The following is a 21,225-nucleotide window of genomic DNA, read 5'->3' on the forward strand; positions in this document are numbered from 1 at the left end:
ATGAATTAGAAATTTGAATAAGTAAATAGCATTCTAAATATATGAATAAATGCTGACATAAATACAGAAATGCTTCACTTACTTATACAGTCAATATTTATTTCAGCATTCATTTACTTATTTACTAAGGAGTCATTTTCCATCCTCTGTAAAAAGAATCCAACTGACAGTTTTTTGAAGAAAAAAAACTAAGATAAATGTGCTGGCATTATACAGTGATGCCTAGCGCACCCTGCTGGCTAATAATGTTGAAAGTGACCAAGTGCATGGGGTTTTGTGAATTTGTAAATTATTGTGTAGCAATTAATAACTTGATCCAAATCTTTTTAAGTACTGGACTGCAGCACAATACTACACAAATAACAAAAAAAGCACATAATATATAAATATACAACCCTCACATATTAAATAAATGTTATAGATTAATTAAGCAAGACAAATGAAAAAAAATAACTTTTTACTTTTGAGTTTTAGCCCCCCTCCTTCAAGCTGATACAGTACAGATTTGACAAAATGTTCATTTTTTTTTTTTTTTTTCCTTTAGGTTTTCTCTATCATTAGTCCCAATTGTCATAGCTGTGATGGAGCATGTCGAAACGTTCAGGTACAAAGTCAAATATGCATTGAAGAATGGGACATCTACCACAGAAATACATACCGGATAACTCTAAATGGCACAAAAGCAACAGCCCCTGTAGTACTGCCCATTAAACATGAGACAGATGTTTTATGCATTTTATTTGGAGGCTATTGGATGTTCAGTCAGTCTTAAATCAATCCCAGCCGGCCATCATCAGGTCAAGCTATTTGGTCTGAAGCATTATGGCTGCTTCCAATGACATGATACTCTGAAGACATTAGTGATATACAGTATACCATTTTTTTTTTTTTTTTTTTTTAAAGATACTTCCACTACTGTCTTATCTATGCTTATGATACAATTTGTTCCTATGCAAAGGCCTCAAACTATGATGAAAGAGTGCAGACGAGCTGTGAGCTCTTCCGAGCATGGCATGTTGATCACAAGTAGCTGCTAGGCAACACTACTTCTCATCCATACCAATACATATTGTACACACATTCACAAACAAACAGTGCAACATTTTACAAAAGGGATGGAAAACAAAAAAAAGTATTAACCAAAAGTATTATAGTGTACTGGCAGTTGATAAAAAGAAAACTAAAAAAAGGTAAATGAATGCAGTTGGCAGCTGGAGAAACTCAACCTTCTTTGTCTAGAACGGCTTTCACATCAGCAAACACCTGAAAGACAAACATAGGTGTACTCAAACAAAGTCGTTATTTCAGCTTCAGCCCAAGTCATTTTTAAAACTTGAACTAACCAACGTAAGCTGCAGTGTTGCCTATATTACGAACTCTGATCACAAGTAAAACACATAGAAAAGGATTTGAACATTTCAATTCGGGCACCATTCTGATTAGTTATAACATATCAACTTCACTGGTGAGATTTGGGAATGAGTTGACTCGGCTATAGAAGTTGTCATATCATCAGACGGATTTTAAATTCCCGTTTGACAGTTACAGCCCCATTTTAAGTAGGGCTGTAACTAAAGATTAATTTCATTAAGGATTATGATTATTTGATTTATCATTAAGTTTATAAAAAGGTGATGTTTATAGACTGATTGCTTTGTTTGACAAACTAAAAAATATTCAATTTACAAAAAATACCAGAGAACCGGTGAATGTTGGGCACTTTTGCCTGATAATAAAAGCAGTTAATCAATTACCAAAATAGTTGCAAATGGATTTTCTGTCAATTGACTACTAAATTAATAGTTTCAGCTCTAATCTGAATTATGTGTCTGGAAGTGAAAAACAAGTTCAAAAGCCCAAAATGTCACCATTATCCTTGGTCACACTTCCAATGTCACACACCACTATAAGTGTGGAAGCTAATGTTAACGTTTTCCTGCTAAATCTGATGGACGTTTACAAGTATGAAGTTGGGTAACCATTTAAGTATTAAGCATTAAGTGAGATGTCTCACTCTGTAGCTAAAACAGAGAGCTCAACACACAGGGTGAAAAGAGGAGCTGCAGCAATGTGCAGTACAACAAAAATATGGTGTTTTTTGAAAATTAAACCATCTAAACCTATTCTGGTACAACCTCTAAATACAATTATGAACCTGAAAATTAGCTTAATATGAGCACTTTAAAATAAAATGATGATAATGATATGTGGATTTGTTTAAAGACCTCCTCCAGACAAGTTTTAATACAATATAAAATAGTTTTTTTCACAAAAAGGTTTGATTACCAAATTAAAAAAGTCACCCACTTCTTTTTCATTTCAGAAGTTTACCTAGACAAAAGATGTCTCCTACTTTTGTAAGTTGCACATTGGACCACGATTGGCTTCGAAATTAGTTACTAACAAGTCACAAAATCAGCTGACACACACACACACACACACACACACACACACACACACACACACTTAAGGTGAGCACAGAGAAACTTTCCCCCCCTTCAGCAGATGATTGTGAAAACAGCCTTCTAGTGTCAAACGCTGCACATGCATCGTTCTGCACAGATTAAGCATCCAAGTCGATAATGGAGGAGAATGTACATCCAGTAAACCAGACTACTCGATCCCCAGATCTCAGCAATTAATAACAAGTAAAATGTTAGAACTGAAAGGAGAGATGGTCAAAACAACAAAATAACATCCAGGTAAAAAACCTTAAAACAAACATAACCAAACTGTTATGTTACACAAAATGTCCCTTCTGAAATCTATGGGTAGCACTCATAGATGCTTTCCTACAGGCGATGCTATTTACTCACCTTATCCACAGAGCGAGAGGCGTCTACAGTGCGCACCTTTCCGTGTTTCTCATACAGTTTAATGATTGGCTGCGTGGACTGCAGGTAGGTTTGGATTCTGCAAGAAAAATATGCCTGGTTATTGGGGTCAGATGACACAGGGGACTCAAATGAGACACAAATGAGGTTAAAAACATGTGCAGGCACCCAACAGTCAGCTATATGGGTCAGATAAATCTATATCTGTTACGGACAGAAATCAGTTCATTAAATCAATTAATGGTTAAAAGGAAGCAGTGCGTACTTCTGGGGTTTAGTACTGTTAAAGCCTAAAGTGACATCTTTTGTTTATGTTGCAGGATGGTACCTTTTCTCCAAGCTTTCTCTGTTGTCATCAGTGCGTCCACTGTTTTTCCCTCTTTCTAAACATCTGTCAATGCAAACCTGTGGACAAAAAGGACAGAGATTGTGTGCTTGGTGTAACAAGTCTCTGAGGATATCAGCTCAGTTCTCTGATCTAAAAACAGCTAGTTTCCATGACGCACCTCATTGCCGCAGTCAAAGAAAAGCACAAATTTGACATCTGCTTTGCCATCCATGACATTGTTCCACCCCTGAAGGTTGTCCTCGTTGCGGGGGAAACCGTCTATGAGGAAACGGAACTTTTTCTCATCTTTCTGCATGGTCTCTTCCATTGCCTTAACGAAACAGAACAACACAGAAATATTTTACTCCTAATGTGAATTCATTGAAATAGATGTTTATAAATGACACAGACCAATCAAAATACACAATGACACACAATATCTACTCTATTTGCTAGCATTGAAAACTGTTTCAAAACACAAGAGACATTTAAACATTAGCAAGTATCCATGTCAGACAATAAAATGTATTATTTTGTCAAAAACAAAAATAGAGTTGCAACTACTGATTATTTTTTGTTATTCATTGGTAAGACTTTCATTTAAAAAATAATGACAATTGACAATCACACGTTGCCAGTTCCTAAAGTTGTCTTTAAATTATTTATGTCTAACCAACAGTCCAAAAAACAAAACATTTCAATCTAAAGTATATGAAACAGGAAGAAACACTAACGAGGATAGGAGAAGCAAATGTTTTGTGTATTTACTTAATGAATGACTTCAAAAATGTGTTGATTGTCGCTGTTTAATATCCAGTAAATTCACAAATCGCCTTGGTTGTTTCAGCACTAAACAAGAGAAGTGCTGCCCAGATATATTGGCATGAATAGACAAGAGAGTAGAATCAAATTCAAAGCACTTTTTTCTCAAGTCCTGTATATCCAAAAACAAAAGATGAGTTACGTTGAATTGTAAACAGGTCCTGAATAAAAGTGTCTGACCCCAGGCCGACTGATCCAAATTTGTCTCTTGCCAGGCAAACACAAACCTGATTTACAGCCTGGATTTGGTGCATACCTTCTTGAGTAAGTTGATGGTGATCTCCACAGGGACAATCTTGCCCTCCTTGATGTAGTTGCCAATGAGCTGTCCAACCTCTGACCCCTCTCTAGCCCGCTCTGCCCTCAGCAAATCCCCAGCTGACAAATGGGTGTAATTGTAGCTCTGAGAGACACAAACATTTTTTTTTTTTTTTTAAATATAATAAGTTGACCTCATGGGATGAAAATGGTATTTGAAAGCAAAGCACTTTATAGCTAGTAATCAAGAATTACTGGGGAGGAGAAAGCGCAGATGGTCATTTTAAAAAAAAAAAGTTTGTATATTTCTATTGACTCTAAAAATCTGCATTTGAGAAGACAGCCTTTACAGACAGGCTAACATCTTCTCACTCACAGGCTGGGAAGAAGTCAGACCTTGTATAGTTAATGAAAGGAGCCTCTATGCATTCAGGCCTCAGCACCGTACTTAAAGCACGGCAGCCAACACTCAGTAACATCCATAAGTAGTTATAAAGTCTCTCTTATAGAAGCTCTATAAGAGAGACTTATTGGCCCCCCAGTAGAGCTGCAGCTTCATGAGCTTTCATGAGTTTGACTTTCAGACAAAAATCAAAGTAGCAACCTTAAGTGAGTTCTGGCTTTTCAAACTTTTTTGGTGGCTTGTTAAAAATAACTTTTTGTCAGACCCAGACCATTGGACTAATGACTCAGCCAGTACATGTCTACGTCACCATCTGTTTGTTCAAAGTCGACGGTGGAGTGACCAAGCCCACTCCGCACGTATACTGTATATACTGTATGCAGCGAATTAGACATTAATTAAGCGTTTACCTGTAACGTTACAATATTAAACAGTGGGCTAAAATACATTGCATGTTTTACTGGTTTGACTCGGTACATGAATACTGGGGAGTTTCTGAATATTTTTAAAAAATATATATAAATGGTAATTTGTAGCTTCTGTATTCCAGCACATAAACCCTGTGTGGCTAACTAACGTTAGCTGGCTACACAGGTTCATTTTAGAGGACAACCGGAAGTCACTGAAATGTAGACATTACTTCATAAAAAAGGCTCTACTAAAAGGCACAACCATCCTAAAATCTACTAAATACCATTTTCACCACGACATGCTAAATCATAACCATCAAAGTCGGTAGGTTTCATTGTCCTTTATTTTGCCATCTCTCATACCTCCACGATTTTGGAGCATTGGGTCCCTTTACCGGCGCCAGGCCCACCCAGCACGAACACAACCTGCGGCTTCATCATTAGCGACACCCGGTACAGCAAGCTCGGCACCCTCTGAGACACGTTACCGAACAAACGACCGATCATAAAACAGCACCAGCAACTACAGACGTGAACCGGCGGGGTGGCGACAAAAATAATAAGCCGAGCTGGCCGGTGAATGCGTGTCAATTTCGGGGGGTAAGAAGTGGATGAGCAAAATGACACCACTTCCGCTGTTGACTTCAGCGACCAATGGGGTTTCACATAGGAGTGATGCATCATGTAGCCACGCCCACTTGCACTTGGTTTTTTTTCAATGCAGAGGTCGGGTGACGCCCCTCCCCTGCCTCTCTAGCATCAGCACCTCGGAACAAGGCGACCCGCGGCTGGAAAAGGATGCTCTACGGTCCGCGATGCACACCAGCTCGAGGAGACATAACAATGAGACGACTAACCGAGAGACGCTCGAGCGGCTGGGTATAGTCACTGTTTTCTGCACGTTTATGTTGCCTCGCTGCCTCCATTCATGATGCACCATTAATGCATCCCCAAAAATGGAAGCACATCGCGAGGAAAACGTTAAAATAGCCTGTTGTAGCCCTGTTCTGTCGCCTTTATTAGACACATCCTCGCTTATTTGATGAAGCTTCTTTTCATGTAGGTCAAGGTGATGAAAAGCCAGCTTTTGTCTTTTGAGGGCGCCGCGCGAATGTAGGGCTACAGGAAAGCCAAGCAAACAAAAGGCATCCAACCCCCCTCCTCTGACGCACCTGCTGCCCTGTCGCCACTTGACATGACAGCGCAGAGCCGGGAGCAGAGCAGCAGGATCAAGGGGCACCGACGTGCAGCCGGGCGTGTGGACTCGACAAGGAATAGAGGAGCCTCCGGACGCACGGCGGAGAAGCAGCAGCAGCCCAGGGGAGGTCGGATTGCAGTTTCTGGGGACGAGCGCCAAGGGCAGTGCGGCAGTCAGCAGGCAGACCGGGGGGAGGAGGCTGCGGAGATCTGTGATACTTCCCCCCAAGGCCCCACTGCGCGCTCACCCCCATATCATCCTGAAAATATGACGGTGGACGCTTTTATGTTTGATCAATGGTGACTGTAAAACTTCCCATCACTTTCTGTCCTTTTTTTTCCTCCCCAACCAATCAGTGATGATGGGCAATTAAAAGATTAGATCTGCTCTTCAGGCAAGGGTGGACCCCGGAGGGGACTGATGTGCATACTGGCCAGGTATCATTTGCTCCCTTCTTCTCTGGTTTTGCTCATTTTGCTTGTCGCCTGCACTATGGGCTGTATTCAGAGCATCGCATGCAAGCCCCGCATCAGACGGGAGAACATTGTGGTGTACGAGGTGTCAGCCTCTATTGACCAGTGTCCTACCATCATTGAGGAGAACTCACCGATTGTGCTCCGTTACAAGACGCCTTACTTTAGGGCCTCAGCAGGTGTTGTGATGCCACCAGTGCCCCGCAATGAAACCTGGGTGGTGGGCTGGATCCAGGCTTGTACCCAGATGGAGTTCTACAACACCTATGGTGATATTGGCATGTAAGTGTATCTATAAGACATCACCATTGTGCCACTGAATGAGCTCAGTGTGTGTGTTCAGGTGGGTATAGTGTTTGAATGTGCACACCTCTCTACTTATATCACACACTGAGGACATCTAGACCACAACCCTGCACCTGCCACTGCCAAAAAAAAGCCTCATCCTCTCACTATGTCCTCTTCCGTCCACTGCCGCAGGTCCAGCTGGGAGTTACCGGAGCTGCGAGAGGGCCGGGTCAAGGCTATCAGCGACTCAGATGGCGTCAGCTACCCCTGGTACGGCAACACCACCGAGACAGTCACACTGACCGGACCTACGTCCAAACCGTCCCGTCTGACAGTCAGCATGAATGACAACTTCTACCCCAGCGTGACCTGGGCAGTACCCATCAGCAACAGCAACACGCCCATGCTGACCCACATCACCAGGGACCAGAGCTTCATCACCTGGCTGGTAGCCATGAACTCCGTCACCAAGGTAGAACAAAAACACAGAGAGCAGCCTGACATTGAAGATGAAACAGTTTGTTCCCACATGCATCAAATTAATATCTTATTTTTTTCCAATGTTTTCAGTTTAAATGAAGAAATTGGATATACATCTTTAGACACTGCTCTTGCATTACACACACACTGACAGTGATGTAATCATCTCCCCCTGCACTTTTTCTTTCTGGTGTAAAGTTACAAAGTTCCTCATCATTGCCTTCAAATCTGCTCAATAAAGCCCCTGCAATGACCCATCCAGTGTCAGTCAAGCTTAAAATGTGTATCTAAATTCTTACAGTATTCATGTATTGGCATGTTTTGAGTTATTTTCTTTTTAGGATATTATAGAGAAGGTTGTCAGGCTTGTTTTCTTAATTGTTGGTTAATAAGTTAAGAGCAGAAGAAGAGCATACCTATCTGAGCATTCAAATGATGTATCTACGCCAAACTTTCTTCTGTGTCAGTTAAGCTCAAACTATATTTACAAAGCCGAAGTAACACACCATTTATTAGGATGCACATTAACTACACTCTATAAGCAGTATAGGACATGATACACAATCAACTTAAGCTTTAAGAAAACTCTCCTCATGTACTTAAAATAGAAGACTGCACCATGCATACACATACACATATATACAGTATCGACCATGTTAACATTGCTCTCCTCTTCCAGGAGCGCATCGTGTTGCAGACGGTGCGGTGGCGGATGCGGGTGGACATTGCTGTGGACCCTGACATGCCTCTGGGCTCTCGGGCCTCGTTGGTGGGTCGTCCCTACCAGGAGCAACCACACATCCTCAACTACCAAGAGCCCATCCCTCCCAACGCGCTGGGGAGGCCGAATGCCAACGACGCCCAAGTGCTAATGTGGAGGCCACGGAGAGGGGCGCCACTAGTGGTCATACCGCCAAAATAAGAGGGTCAAATGGTTGCACAGACAAAAGTATAATTTTTCCCTCTTGCAGAAAAGGGGATATGAAGGTGATGAAGTCATGAAGCTTATCAGAGAAGAGAGAACTGATGGTTTCCCTGACCTCAAGATGCCAGTGGCTCATTATCCCTGAAAGATTTAAGTGGACCAGTATAACAAGCCAGAGTGGATATTACATCTGGGATCTGACACAGCACGGTGTCAGAATGGAAGTCTACAACAAACTAGTGTCAAGGGCCTGGGTTGCATCAAGGCTTTTTTGGCCACCACGTTTTGGACTGCATTAAAGAGTTCTGCCTGCTTTTAGCAAAGAAGGAACGCTGTTTTTAGACGTACCACAGAGGTATTAGACCACAACGAGAACTGCATCCTGCATCCTTATGTAGATCTTATTGCATGAGAGAGTGAGAGAGACACAAGAAAAAACTGTCCTTGAGAAGTTTAAAGTTAGCATTTTTTTTGTATAACTTGATACCTGAAGACATTTTGATTGAAAAGTCAGCCAAAAGAATCCCTGTGGGCTGGTTAAACCTCGATAGTGCCATCAAAGGCCTTCAGCACACTCAGTACCAGAGTTAAAGGATGTATTCAGAGAATTTAAAAGAGACAAAGTATTATATGAATCTTTTTAAGTTAAGATAAACTCATGCATCAATCAGATTGTATTAAGAGCACCCACCTTGCATAAAAGTCTGGAAGAAAAACTGTTGTAGTTTTCACTGGAGTTTTGCTAATACACCAAACTTTTTTTCTTTTATTTTCAACTCCCTTGCCTTTGTTGTGCAGCAGGTTTTTTATTAAGATGGGTGACAAACTATTAGAGAAAGGAGTTGGATCTGTTAACACATTAAATAAATAATGTCAGCTATGCTTTCAATAAGTGTAATGACTTGGAAAGGTGACATACAACACATTTAAAACAAGAGGGTGACAGCTGGAATGGGGTCAAAATGTACTCAGACCTAAGGTAGATTTGATGTGGCACTAATCAGGCCATGTTGCACTACCAAGTTACATAAATCTTCCTACAATCAGGGAATCCTAAATCTACTCTTAATAGTTTCCTTGGTGTGGAATTAAACCAGACTGCATTTTTAAAATGACTGAGTTGAATTAGTGCCATTATTTAACACTGGATGTACTGTATATCACAGCTTCTCCTCATATCGTTAACATATATTATTTTGCAGTAGGCTTCTGCAGATAATCAAAGATGAAGGTTTCCTGTGTCATGGCTATGGTCTGTCCTGTGGCTTATCCTGGGCTCACTCCAAGACCCTGCCTGCCACTTCACACAGGACTCACGACTCATCCTCCATCTGTGCTTCTCTCCAGGTTCACACCTCACCTTCCCAATCTGCCTGCTCATTTTCTCCCCCTGTCTGTCCACATCATCACACACACAATCTCTGTTCATATACACTCATCTGCTCTGAAATCCACAACTATGCAAAGATTATCTGTGACTGTAAACGAAACTAGAAGGAGAAAAACTGGCATAATAGGAAAGATGTGTATTTTTGCTCATCTGCCTCGATCTCTTTTATTTGTCAGGGTCATTGTTGAATAAAAATGGCTATTGTAAATGTGAAGTACTCAAAGAGGTTAAAATAGGTTATATTAATACAGTGTGTCTTCATTTGTCGTGGCACCGCAGCTCATTCAGCCATCTGTTGCTATAGAGACTGGTTTGGTTTTTCAGAGTGCACTGCAACTGGAGCTGAAAAGAAGCCTAGCTGTGTGAATGCATTAGTGTGTGTGTGTGTGTGTGTGTGTGTGTGTGTGTGTGCGTGTGTGTGTGCGTGTGTGCATGTGTGTGTGTGTGTGTGTGTGTGTGTGTGTGTGTGTGTGTGTGTGTGTGTGTGTGTGAGAGAGTGTGCAAACATACACACTTAGAGCTCCAATGTAGCCATTCATTTCACTTTGAAGTAAGAAAAAAGATCAAGGCAGAGCTGGTTGTTAAAAAATGTCTTAATTTAGTAATTAGTTCTTTCATAAATACCTTTATTTTGCATTTAAATAACAGTAGAATGAGTGCTTCTGTCAGCAGCAAGGTCAAATCAGTTATTCCTATCTTATCTGATCTCATATTAAAAAAAAATGACATTCAGCATCTTTGACCAAAGATAACACCTCCTCTTTGCGGCAAGTTTGCACCTCATTCCACCACTAGATGGAAGCTCGAGGATTTTGCTCTTTTTGAGGCAGGCGCCGTCAGCACCATAAATGCCCTTTTGTATTGTAAGTACACCCCTTTCTGCATATCTTACATGAATAAACATAGGCATACAGTATATTGAACTGTTTTTTAATACTTATGAGGCCATTCATCATAATCTCCTCCTTGTCCCTGTAAATTGCACTCACAGTATGTTTCAATGGGATAATTCAGTCAACAATGTCTGTTGACATAGAAAGTTAGCTCCACTGTACTCATGTACTTTATAAAAACACCTTAAAAAATACAAAGTAAATGTATTTTATATTATTCACCCCCATCTTTTGTACAAAGCAGTATTTCTCCAGAGGAGTAATGGTAAACATTCAGCCTCAACAGCCTTCAGCTGTTGTTGTTGTTTGGCAGTAACAGATTAAATCACATCCAAATTTCCCGCATTTCTAATTTCTGCATGCCAAACTCAAACTCAAGTCTATGTTGATTGCCTGTCATCACTTCAGTCAGGGAGCCCATTTCACAGTGGTCTCTGTTTATACTTTGATGGCGCTGCTACTGGCAGGTTTGCGCTCATTGCTGTAGAGAAATGTGGCAGCAATAACCAGCACTGCCCCTAGGAAGAATACACTGCGAGAAAGGCGGGACAGGAAACAAAAGAGAAAATAACGAGGCGTTAAAAGTGAATTCAATAAACAAACAAACAATTGTGTACTCAGCTCATGTCATGTAAACAAGTCTACAACCATGCTAATGGGCTCCGTCTCCGTGAGGCTGTGCTTAGCATAGACAGTATATAAACTGGACCAACAGATCCCGTTGCTCTGGATGGAGACCAGTGAAGGCCATTAGAAGCACTTTTCCAGTGAGCGTCGAGCGTTACTGCGCAGCCTCCAACTGAGAGAGACGCCTCTAGTTAACTTTAGTAATTAAACTTAAACAGCTAATGTAAGTCGAAACTGCCTGCGAGCTTCTCCTGTACCATATGGTAATTCCTCTACTATGCGACAGTAAGTCCCGTGGTTATGACACAATCGTTAGCCTATTTTTACAGAAACGTCAGAGCCATAACGTGAGATACAAGGTAATGGATCCTTTTATACAGTGTTGTGTTTCTTTAGAAATAAACAATGGACAAATAAAGCCTTTAAACGCTTCAGATGTAAAATTATTCGCTGTCAAAGTGACATCAAAATTAATGGCAGTCAATGGGATGCTAACGGGGGGTGAGTGCTTGTTAGCATCAAAATGGCGCCATAGGAGGTACGCGTTGTGAGGAGAAGCTTACCCCCTTGGATATTAGAAGCACTTTTCCAGTGATGGCTGAGCGTTACTGCGCAGCCTCCAACTGAGAGAGACGACGTGAGCAACCTGTCTGAAAGTTGTAATAGTGTTGACGAACTGACCGAAGAGCCGGTTAATTAACCCGACTCGTGTCACCGGGAGAATCGAGTGCCATACGTCAATGAACCGACTCACTCCTGTTTTCTTAATACATCCATGCATTCGTGCCGTTGTGTGTAGCTGGTATTCTTTTGCTAGACTGCTACTGTGTGTGTAGTAATCTAGATCATTAACGCCTCCAGTGGAGTGGTGGTAGAATTAATCAGGAAATCGCCTCGACCGCGCACCAGGCTACTGAACAAGACCGAATGTAACCGTGCCACCGGCCGCTGGAGTCTAATGTAATCAAGCGGTGTCTTGGTTCTCGGCAAGTTTGAGATACAAACCAAACCTTGTTTCTGGTGCATCTTAGATGATTGTGTTCATGGCAATTCACACATTATCGATGGGGAAGTACATCACATACAAATACACGTCATGTTATCTTGGTAGTTATGTTAAGTTAAATGTTAGAGAAGTGAATGTTGCTACATGGTAGGTAGGCTGTCACGAGGAGATAGCGCACCAGGCTACCGAATGTAACCGTGGCCAGTGCGTGAGTCCAGTGTCGGTCAGTATGAGTGTGTTAATAGTATGTCGAGACCGAATGTAACCGCAACCGCTCGAGTCTAATGTAATCAAGTGGTGTCTGGCGGGGGAAGTAAACGCGCACGCGAACCGGTGACCGAATCTATTAACTCGGTAGGCTAACCTACGACCGTCCGGTTGAACCGACTCACGTAAAGAGTCGGTTGTCCCATCCCTAAGTTGTAAGTCTTCTGGTAGCTGTGCCAAGAGAAATCTCAATCATTCCGAATCTTGCAGAGACGGAGAGCGTAGGTATATGTAAGGAGATACCATAGGCACAGGCTAATTATTGCTAACTTAAATGCTAGTTAACATTAGTAATTAAACTTAAACAGCTAATGTAAGTCGAAACTGCCTGCGAACTTCTCCTGTACTATACGGTAATTCCTCTACTATACGACAGTAAGTCACGTGGTTATGACACAATCGCCTATTTTTACAAAAACGTCTACTACGGAGCCATAACGTGAGGTACAAGGTAATGGGGTCTTTTATACATTGTTGTGTTTCTTTAGAAATAAACAATGGACAAATAGAGTCTTCAGATGTAAAGTTATTCGCTGTCAAAGTGGCGCCAAAATGATTGGCAGTCAATGGAATGCTAACGGGAGGTGATGGCTTGGTAGCATCAAAATGGCGTCATAGGAGCTATGCGTTCTGGGGAGAGGCTTACCCCCTTGGTGCTTAGACACTTTGAGCTAAACGCTAAAGCCAGCGTGCTGACATGTTCACAATGACAATGACTAAAGCTGAGGCTGATGGGAAATCGTTTTTTTCCAAATGTCGTCTGGAACAAAAAAAACTACAAAAAGTATCGACTCGAACAAGAAACAATTTGACCACCTCACGGAAAAGGCAGTCTTGTATCCGGGGCCAAGAACTCCTGAAATATTGTCCATTTCCCCAAGAGGCTAAATCGTGGTATGGATAGACAATGGGTTGTGGAATTGACCTCATAGTGGCACTGGAGGAAAAGTCAGGGGATCATCAAAGTCTGTAGGGGCACCTAGGGACCACAAGTGTCCGTTCAAAATTCAACGGCAATCAATTCAATAGCTGTTGAGATATTTCAGTCGCTACCGAAGTGGTGGACCAACGAACAGACTGACATTGCTATCCATAGAGCCACGCCGCTAGTCTGGCTTAAAAGTAGTAATTATTATTAATGACTAATTATTCGCAAACCAAAATTAAGCCTTGTGGGAGTGCATAGATATATATACACTGACTGTATCAGTATGTATATCTATGGTGGGAGTGTACATGAGCATGTATGTGTTTACCCTGTAGGTTTAAAGTCCTCCAACAGGAAATATGAAATGAATGTGGACACGATGATGGACAGAGAGGTAGCGAATCCTTTGAGGATGTTGTCTGCATATTTAATGACTACTGCTATGACCAAGCCGCCCAGAGCCTGCAGACAAAGTTGGAAAGTATTAAGACAAACACACAAAACATGAAGACAACCTGTACAACAAAAACAAGTATAAGAGCGTGTACACCAAATGCATTTCATTGACAATTAGTAAATATCAGAATGAAGAGAAACATAATGATCAAACCTGTAAGGCAACAACTGTGCAGGTGATGGTGTTGTAGCCCTGAAACATTCCAGACTGTCTGACCCTCTGGCCATCATACACTATCATTCCTACAAAGCCAAACACAAAGCCAAACAAACCTGGAGGACACAAGGAGAGACAGAGAAGTGAGTTTTTTTTAAATTGAAACTACAAGGTAAAGTAATGTTTTAACTGATGTTGTTGAAAGGACAGGAAATTAGAGTTTAGGTACTTGATGTTATCTTTAACCACATTGCTGTCCTAAGAAATTGTTTCACTACACCTAATTGCCACTAGAGGTCACCAAATAGCGGGTCATCTAAGGAAGCGTGCAACTAATCTGGCTTGTGAGGCTACGAGAAAATAGGCAATGACACTGAAATAATTTTTTTAATAAATTACTTCAAAATTATTTTGTCAGCAAATGAGCCATTGTAAACTATGTCACACATTTCAAATGTATTATTGATCAGTGCCATGTAAGAATTGGATCCCATTAATTGGTTGGTGTTCATATGTAAACAGTATGTTTCGCCATTTGAGTATTCATATTTTTTTTTCTTCCTACTGTGTGACTCTTATAGCAGTAAGTATTTTAGTTTCACACAAACCCTCCCGCAATACACAGAATGTAAAGCACATGAAGCAGTAACATCCAAAACAACATGAACAATAACAAGAGATAAAAAAAAACCCACACGCGAAAATTAGCCTAATATGAGCACTTTAAAATAAAATGATGATAATGATATGTGGATTTGTTTAAAGACCTCCTCCAGACAAGTTTTAATACAATATAAAATAGTTTTTTTCACAAAAAGGTTTGATTACCAAATTAAAAAAGTCACCCACTTCTTTTTCATTTCAGAAGTTTACCTAGACAAAAGATGTCTCCTACTTTTGTAAGTTGCACATTGGACCACGATTGGCTTCGAAATTAGTTACTAACAAGTCACAAAATCAGTTGACACACACACACACACACACACACACACACACACCATCGTCTCACCTTTCCAAACCAGGAGAGGCCATAGTTACTCACCCAGTTGTATGTTACGGACCCACACGCTCTGTTTAGTCTCCTTGAGGATTTTCTCAAAGTAAACTCCAGCAAAGCCACTGGACACACAGGCCATCAGCACAGCCATCAGTCCAACAAACTGAGAGCTTGCAGACAAGATCTTCTGCTCAGAGTCACCTTCAGACTCTGTGGGCCACTGTGGAGTTTAAGACACTGACTAAAGGAGTGCATTTTCTGTTGACCGCAAACACAACTGCAACTTTCACTGCGAACGCAAACTTCACCACATCCACGTTCATACACACACAGTATTTTTCATGCTACTGGATTTTGTCGTTTTTGTTTTTTATTGTTTTAAAATGGACAATAAATCTTTAAACGCATATCACGGAGTGGAACTGGATTATTAAAACGCCGCGTCATACAGGTGTTGATTGTTCCTTGACTCAGCCTTTCAGCAGCTTATGGAGGTTTCAAAGAAGGCGCTACACTGATCATCACACGCACGGATAGGCACAGGACTAAAAATCTGTCAATTAGAGTAATATACAGAACTAAAACATCTGATGAGCCAGTTAAGTTATATTCCACATTCGTGCAGCAGATAAACCTGTGTATTTGTAAATTGCTCAGGGACTTTGCAGGAGCAGTGTCTGCTGGTACCTGCACTAGAGTGACTCCGGCCATGAGGAAGAGCAGGGAGAGCCACTGGTAGAAGCCCAACCTCTTCCCCAGCATGGAGACAGAAAACAGTGCTGTGGTGAGGATCTTTAACTGGTACGTGACCTGTGTAAAGCACAACACAAACACACCACTAAGACAGAAAGTAAGATAGTAGTAGATATCAGGCCCGCCAGCCTAGTTAGCTTCAGCTCCACTTGCCTCTAATGGAGGGGTTTGTTTCTCTCTGAAAATCTGAAAGCTCTCTGATAAGGGGTATCGTAAAATGCCTCACCTCATTTTAAACAAGATTTTTTAAATTATTGTAAGGAAGGCTACATATTATGGCAAATGCCAAACCACACAGACATCAGTTCAATTCCACTGGATTGTCTGGATCACACACACACACACACACACACACACACACACACACACACACACACACACACACACACACACACACACACACACACCCAGTGAACTTGAACCAGCACATTCATGTGTCACCTGATAGGTGGCTGCGTCCAGGTTGGATAAGGCAACATAGAGCAGATTGTTCTGCAGTGTGTAGATCACTGCAGGAATAGCCAACTTCATGGTCTCCACGGGCTTGTTCACAATCTCCTCCTTCAGCAGTTGTACACTGAAATCTGGCAGAAACAGTGTGTTGTCAGTAATTTAATCAAAGGACCACACATGGAGTGAAGAGACAAAGAGAAGAAACAGAGAGGACCAGTCTGGTATTAAGAAGATTGGGGGCCATTTATATGAGATCTTGTACCCTGTAGCACCAAATCTATCTTCAAATAGACTAAGAAGAGAAAGAAAAACAGAGAAAAAAGCTTCCTGTCACACCCCCACTCTTCCTACTCACTGTTCTCAATGAAGACGAGGAGGGTGCAGGCGAAGATCTTGAGCACCTCGGCCGACACCACAGCGGATGAGGCCAGGTAGCGGGGTCCGTCTTCCTTCAGGGTGCGGGAGTAGCGCATGGTGAGCACCAGGGAGGTGGTCTGCAACACCAGCACCCCCAGAGACAGATACTTCAGCCTGGAGGAGTGTGGCCAGGACAGCACCATCGTGGTGAACTCTGTGCCTGAGTCAGCAGACAACCAAGGAGTCTTTGGGATGGACGGAAAGAAAAAGAAGAAAAAGAGAGATAATGAATGAGTGAGTCTGGTTCAGCAGAGAAATGAGGCATACCCCTGCAGCTCATACCAATATCAGGGGTTAATAAAGAAGCCCTTGAGCAAGAAACCAATTTCTACTTTGGGAAATCTGTATACTATCACAAAACTAAGAATAAAACTATGGAGAAATCATGAAAGTCAAATGCAAAGGAGAATAATGGAAATGTTCTCTAAAGAGTCAGAGAGAGGAGAAATTGATTGTAGAACAAGCAGGAAGGCTGGTCCGTAGTTAAGTTAAAGGGTAGTTAATCAGAAAGTCCAGCCTCACGCAGTGTCGGGCATTCCTGTGACTAGCCTGCAGTCCTGGAGCACATAAAACGATTGAGATCAAAGATCAGAACAGAAATAAGAATAATGCGGACAGGCAGCTTTATTTGTATAGCAAGGCAGCTTTTATTTGTATAGCACATTTCAGCAACAGGGCAAATAGGGAACAGGGGGAAATATGTGTATTGCAGTACAACTCAAAGTTCAAAACAGCTGTCATCTTCTCTATACTATAGCATAGAAGTCTGTCCTCTACCAACAGAAACAAACTGCTGCTTCAGGAAGGGATTGGTAAATCATTGGTGAAGCTGAAACTTCAAGTGACCAGCAAATACCCCAGCCCCAACAAAATTTTAACTAAACTAATGTCTGTTATATTGCATTTCTTATCTGATTAATGATATACCCATTGTAATCTAGTTCTGCATATTTTAATGTTTGGAGATTTTTGTGTACTTGTGTTTATGTGCTTTCTTATATCCATTTAAGGTGAATTTGTCCTCTGAGGCAATAAAGGTGAACTACATTTTAGTATCTCAGAAAAATATGTAATTAAACCAAAAGACTGGCTGCAATTAGTAGAAGTACTTGCTGAGTATTCATAGCTACTATTTTACAGGCCTTAATTTAATATATATATATATATATATAATATTTCAGTATGGCTACATTGCCGTACAGTCAGTGATGGAAGAAGTACTCAGATCCTTTACTTAAGTAAAAGTATCAATACTGCTGTGTAAAAGTATCATTACAAGTAAAAGCCCTGCATTTACAATCCTACTCAAGTACAGAAGTATTATACATATTTTACAGAAGTAAAATAATCCAATATTTCACAAAAAAGCAAAGATGAGAGAAAAGTACAAAAACCTTTTTGTAACAGAACACATTGTTGCATGTGTCAACAATCTAATAATGTAATGTAATAATATACCACTCCACTAAACCATTCAGCTTCTTTTTTCTTATGTTAAACAGCTATTTTGTAAATACTTGTTGCTGTATTTATTGTTTATTTCATATTACATACTTTAAATATATTTTACTGATAATACTTAAACCCTTTAACTTAATATTGAATGCTAGACTTTTACCTTGACGTAATAGAGCATTATTGCACTGTTGTATTTGTACTTTTACTTAAGTAAAGGGTCTGAATACTTCTTCCATTACTGGCTTCAGTAGTCAACAAGTTCCATGGTTTGTATCTAATCTATTAGCCCTCAACAAAGCATGCTGCCGAGTATTTAGTGTCTAGTTGTTTTTCATAACCCATCATGCATTAAAAAGGTTAGGTTGAGAGGAATGAGATAATTATTACCAGTCTTGTTACTACGTGTCCTGGAGGTTTACATTTTTGCCTTACATTTCCTGACTGAAGCATCTCTTCTCTGAACAGCCACTTCCACTTCCCCGCAAAAGGCAGAATATGAGAGGCAAACCATACTAAACGTCTTCAGCAATGTCACTTCTAGAGTTAGTCTGCTTCAGCCCCCTTCAAGTGGGGGGAAGAACTGAGGGACCTTCGCTGGTTTTCATAAGGTAAAACTGAAGCGTGTGCACCTGGATCTGACAGACCATAATACATAATTCAGAGTCCACTGAGCCATGTCATAATATGGTTGTATAATTTGCATATGCATGCTATGCATCCCGCTTTAGTAGAAAGAGCATTTACAACAAGCCACGGAGGCCAAAGAAATGTTAACAGAAAAAGAGGTGTGGTGTGTTCAACACACTGACCTCCTTATGTAGCAACGCTGCTTAGCAGAGGGGCACGGCTGCACAATCCCTCTCTGTTTGTGTGTGTGTGTGTGTGTGTGTGTGTGTGTGTGTGTGTGTGTGTGTGTGTGTGTGTGTGTGTGTAAATAAGTGTGAAGATCCTTGCATGGCTGGCAACTGAAAATGAAAGTCAATACTGTTCTTAAAATGTGCTTAGAGAGAGTAAGAGGGGAGTTTGTTGTAAAAACCTAAAGCGGGATCTTCACCCTCATTTACACTGAGACAGCTGCAAGAATATTGAATATTTAAGCTCTTAATAAGCAACTACCCATTGGTGAGTCCGCTATTACAAACTCATTCTGCACAGCAGCCAACCATTGTTTAAAGCTACAGAGCTTTATTTTAAGTTCTAGTTTCCAAACAAAACCAAGTAGCCTATGTCAGGTTTCATTTGTGAGATGTTGCAAGTGGGTTTCTGGACAACATAAAAAATACCTGCATCCAAGCCATGTCGCCAAAGTGAGGTATAGTACTCCATCACTGCCATCTAGAGCAGTGGTGAAAAGTACATCTATTCAATAACTGTACTTAAGTATAGCTTGTGCTTGAGTATTTCCATTTTCTACTACTTTATAATTCTACCCTGCGTTTCAGAGGGGAAATATTGTACTTTTTACTCTTCATTTATTTGACAGCTGTACTACTACTAATACCTCTGTACTTTTAGGTTGAGGTATTGCTACTTTTATTTAAGTAAAAGACCTAAGTACATCTTCCAACACTGCCACCGAATATTTCACGCACAAAGTGCACACAGAAAGAAAGACCATGTTGACAGAGCTACCCTGTCGCCTTGACTTTACTTGACACTTGTGCTGTTTTATCTTGTGGCGTGTGGCAGATGTAGCATCATATAGAAAACAGATATGTGGTGGGCTCAGGTCAAAGAAAGCAATGTCTAATGTCTGCTCCACCTTTGGGACATTTGAGACGAGTAGCTCTTATTCTGATAATTTAGCAGGATAAGTTAACACAACACTACTGAGATAAACAGGTCTGCAAAAATGTTTCAGGACTAAACTGAAACGCTGAGATTTTTGGCATGTGCTAAAAATTAATTAATTCACATGAGCCAGCCTGCAGCTGGTGACGTGGATGTGTATAGAAAGAGCAGAGTTGATTGGCTGTCACCGCTGGGAAACCTTCTATATTTGTTTTAGTGGGAGTTGACCTGAACAAAAATTACCGATCACAATAGCATCAGGATGTGGATCCGTCAGGAGACAAAGTGGGAAGGAGAGGAGTGAGTGAGTGAGTGAGTGAGTAAGTAAGTGAATGAATGAATTAAAGCCCACATATATATTCAAAGGTCCCTCTGGTGGTTATTAGTTGCTTTGCTGCTGATAATACAGTTTCATTTGATAAAACTGTCCCTGAAGTGGTCTTGACAAAAAAAATATAAGTAGCATAGCAGGAGGTAGCCTACATACGAATAAACCTATAGTCTCTGCAGACAGGATAAGATCATTTAGCATCTCATCTGCTTCTTCTTCCCTCCATGCCTGAAAGAGCCCCTTCCCAAACTCTCCATCACACAGTAACTTACCTGTCGGACTGGATCTCAGCTGAGTAGATGGATAAGGTGTCCGGACACTCATTCGCTAGTCTTCTTCTTTAAACCTCCGACCGCTACAGACAACTCTCTCACACGCTGCAAGTTGGAAAATGTTGCGGTAGGCTGTAGCCTGAATAGACATACAGTCGGGACGGAGTCTCCCTCTCTGCTGAATGAAAAAAAAAATCGACATAATGCTGACAACATACTCTAAACGTTTGGTGACTCCTGCTGGACAGGAAAATAAGTAACTGTTGTTATCTAGGGTGTAATTTCCACTGGGGACAGGGGGGACCCCACAAATCCTGTTTGTGCCCCCTATATTATCGGCGATCGGCCCCTATATTAAACAATAAAGAAAGTAAGACATATTTTTATTATAGGCTACATAGTTTAGTAGCTACTATTCTTTCTGGCATAATTTATTATTATTATCAACTTAATTATTTCCTGGATTTTGTAGTCCCTAAATGTATGTAGAAATGCAGAAAATGGGATTCAAAGAAAAAGAAAAGAAAAACTAATTCGGGCGGAGAACCCCCAGATCCCCTGTTTTGTGTCCCCCCCCACACTTCTCAAAGCAAAGTTACACCCTTGATTG

The 21,225-nt window shown here is 41.0% G+C and overlaps 3 protein-coding genes across 3 annotated transcripts; 1 reads left to right on the forward strand and 2 right to left on the reverse strand.

The window, feature by feature from the left end:
* Positions 1-440: 440 nt before the first annotated feature.
* On the reverse strand, positions 441-5,672 carry cmpk (cytidylate kinase). The gene is made up of 6 exons (XM_078264432.1): positions 5,419-5,672; positions 4,241-4,387; positions 3,341-3,493; positions 3,163-3,239; positions 2,817-2,913; positions 441-1,263 (listed from the first exon to the last, which is right to left on the reverse strand). Exons 1-6 carry the CDS (start codon positions 5,560-5,562, stop codon positions 1,222-1,224), a joined length of 660 nt encoding a protein of 219 aa, XP_078120558.1. The 5' UTR covers positions 5,563-5,672; the 3' UTR covers positions 441-1,221.
* A 987-nt stretch (positions 5,673-6,659) lies between these two features.
* Positions 6,660-8,416, forward strand: fam78ba (family with sequence similarity 78 member Ba). Its single transcript, XM_078265036.1, has 3 exons — positions 6,660-7,008; positions 7,207-7,486; positions 8,174-8,416. Exons 1-3 carry the CDS (start codon positions 6,674-6,676, stop codon positions 8,414-8,416), a joined length of 858 nt encoding a protein of 285 aa, XP_078121162.1. The 5' UTR covers positions 6,660-6,673.
* Positions 8,417-10,433: 2,017 nt separating this feature from the next.
* Positions 10,434-20,782, reverse strand: slc35a3b (solute carrier family 35 member A3b). Its single transcript, XM_078265035.1, has 8 exons — positions 20,616-20,782; positions 16,702-16,948; positions 16,335-16,477; positions 15,828-15,950; positions 15,186-15,360; positions 14,141-14,259; positions 13,859-13,992; positions 10,434-11,234 (listed from the first exon to the last, which is right to left on the reverse strand). Exons 2-8 carry the CDS (start codon positions 16,904-16,906, stop codon positions 11,141-11,143), a joined length of 993 nt encoding a protein of 330 aa, XP_078121161.1. The 5' UTR covers positions 16,907-16,948; positions 20,616-20,782; the 3' UTR covers positions 10,434-11,140.
* Between the last annotated feature and the right edge of the window lie 443 nt (positions 20,783-21,225).

The sequence above is a fragment of the Sander vitreus genome, chromosome 12 (assembly GCF_031162955.1).
Source record: "Sander vitreus isolate 19-12246 chromosome 12, sanVit1, whole genome shotgun sequence".
Lineage (NCBI taxonomy): Eukaryota > Metazoa > Chordata > Actinopteri > Perciformes > Percidae > Sander > Sander vitreus.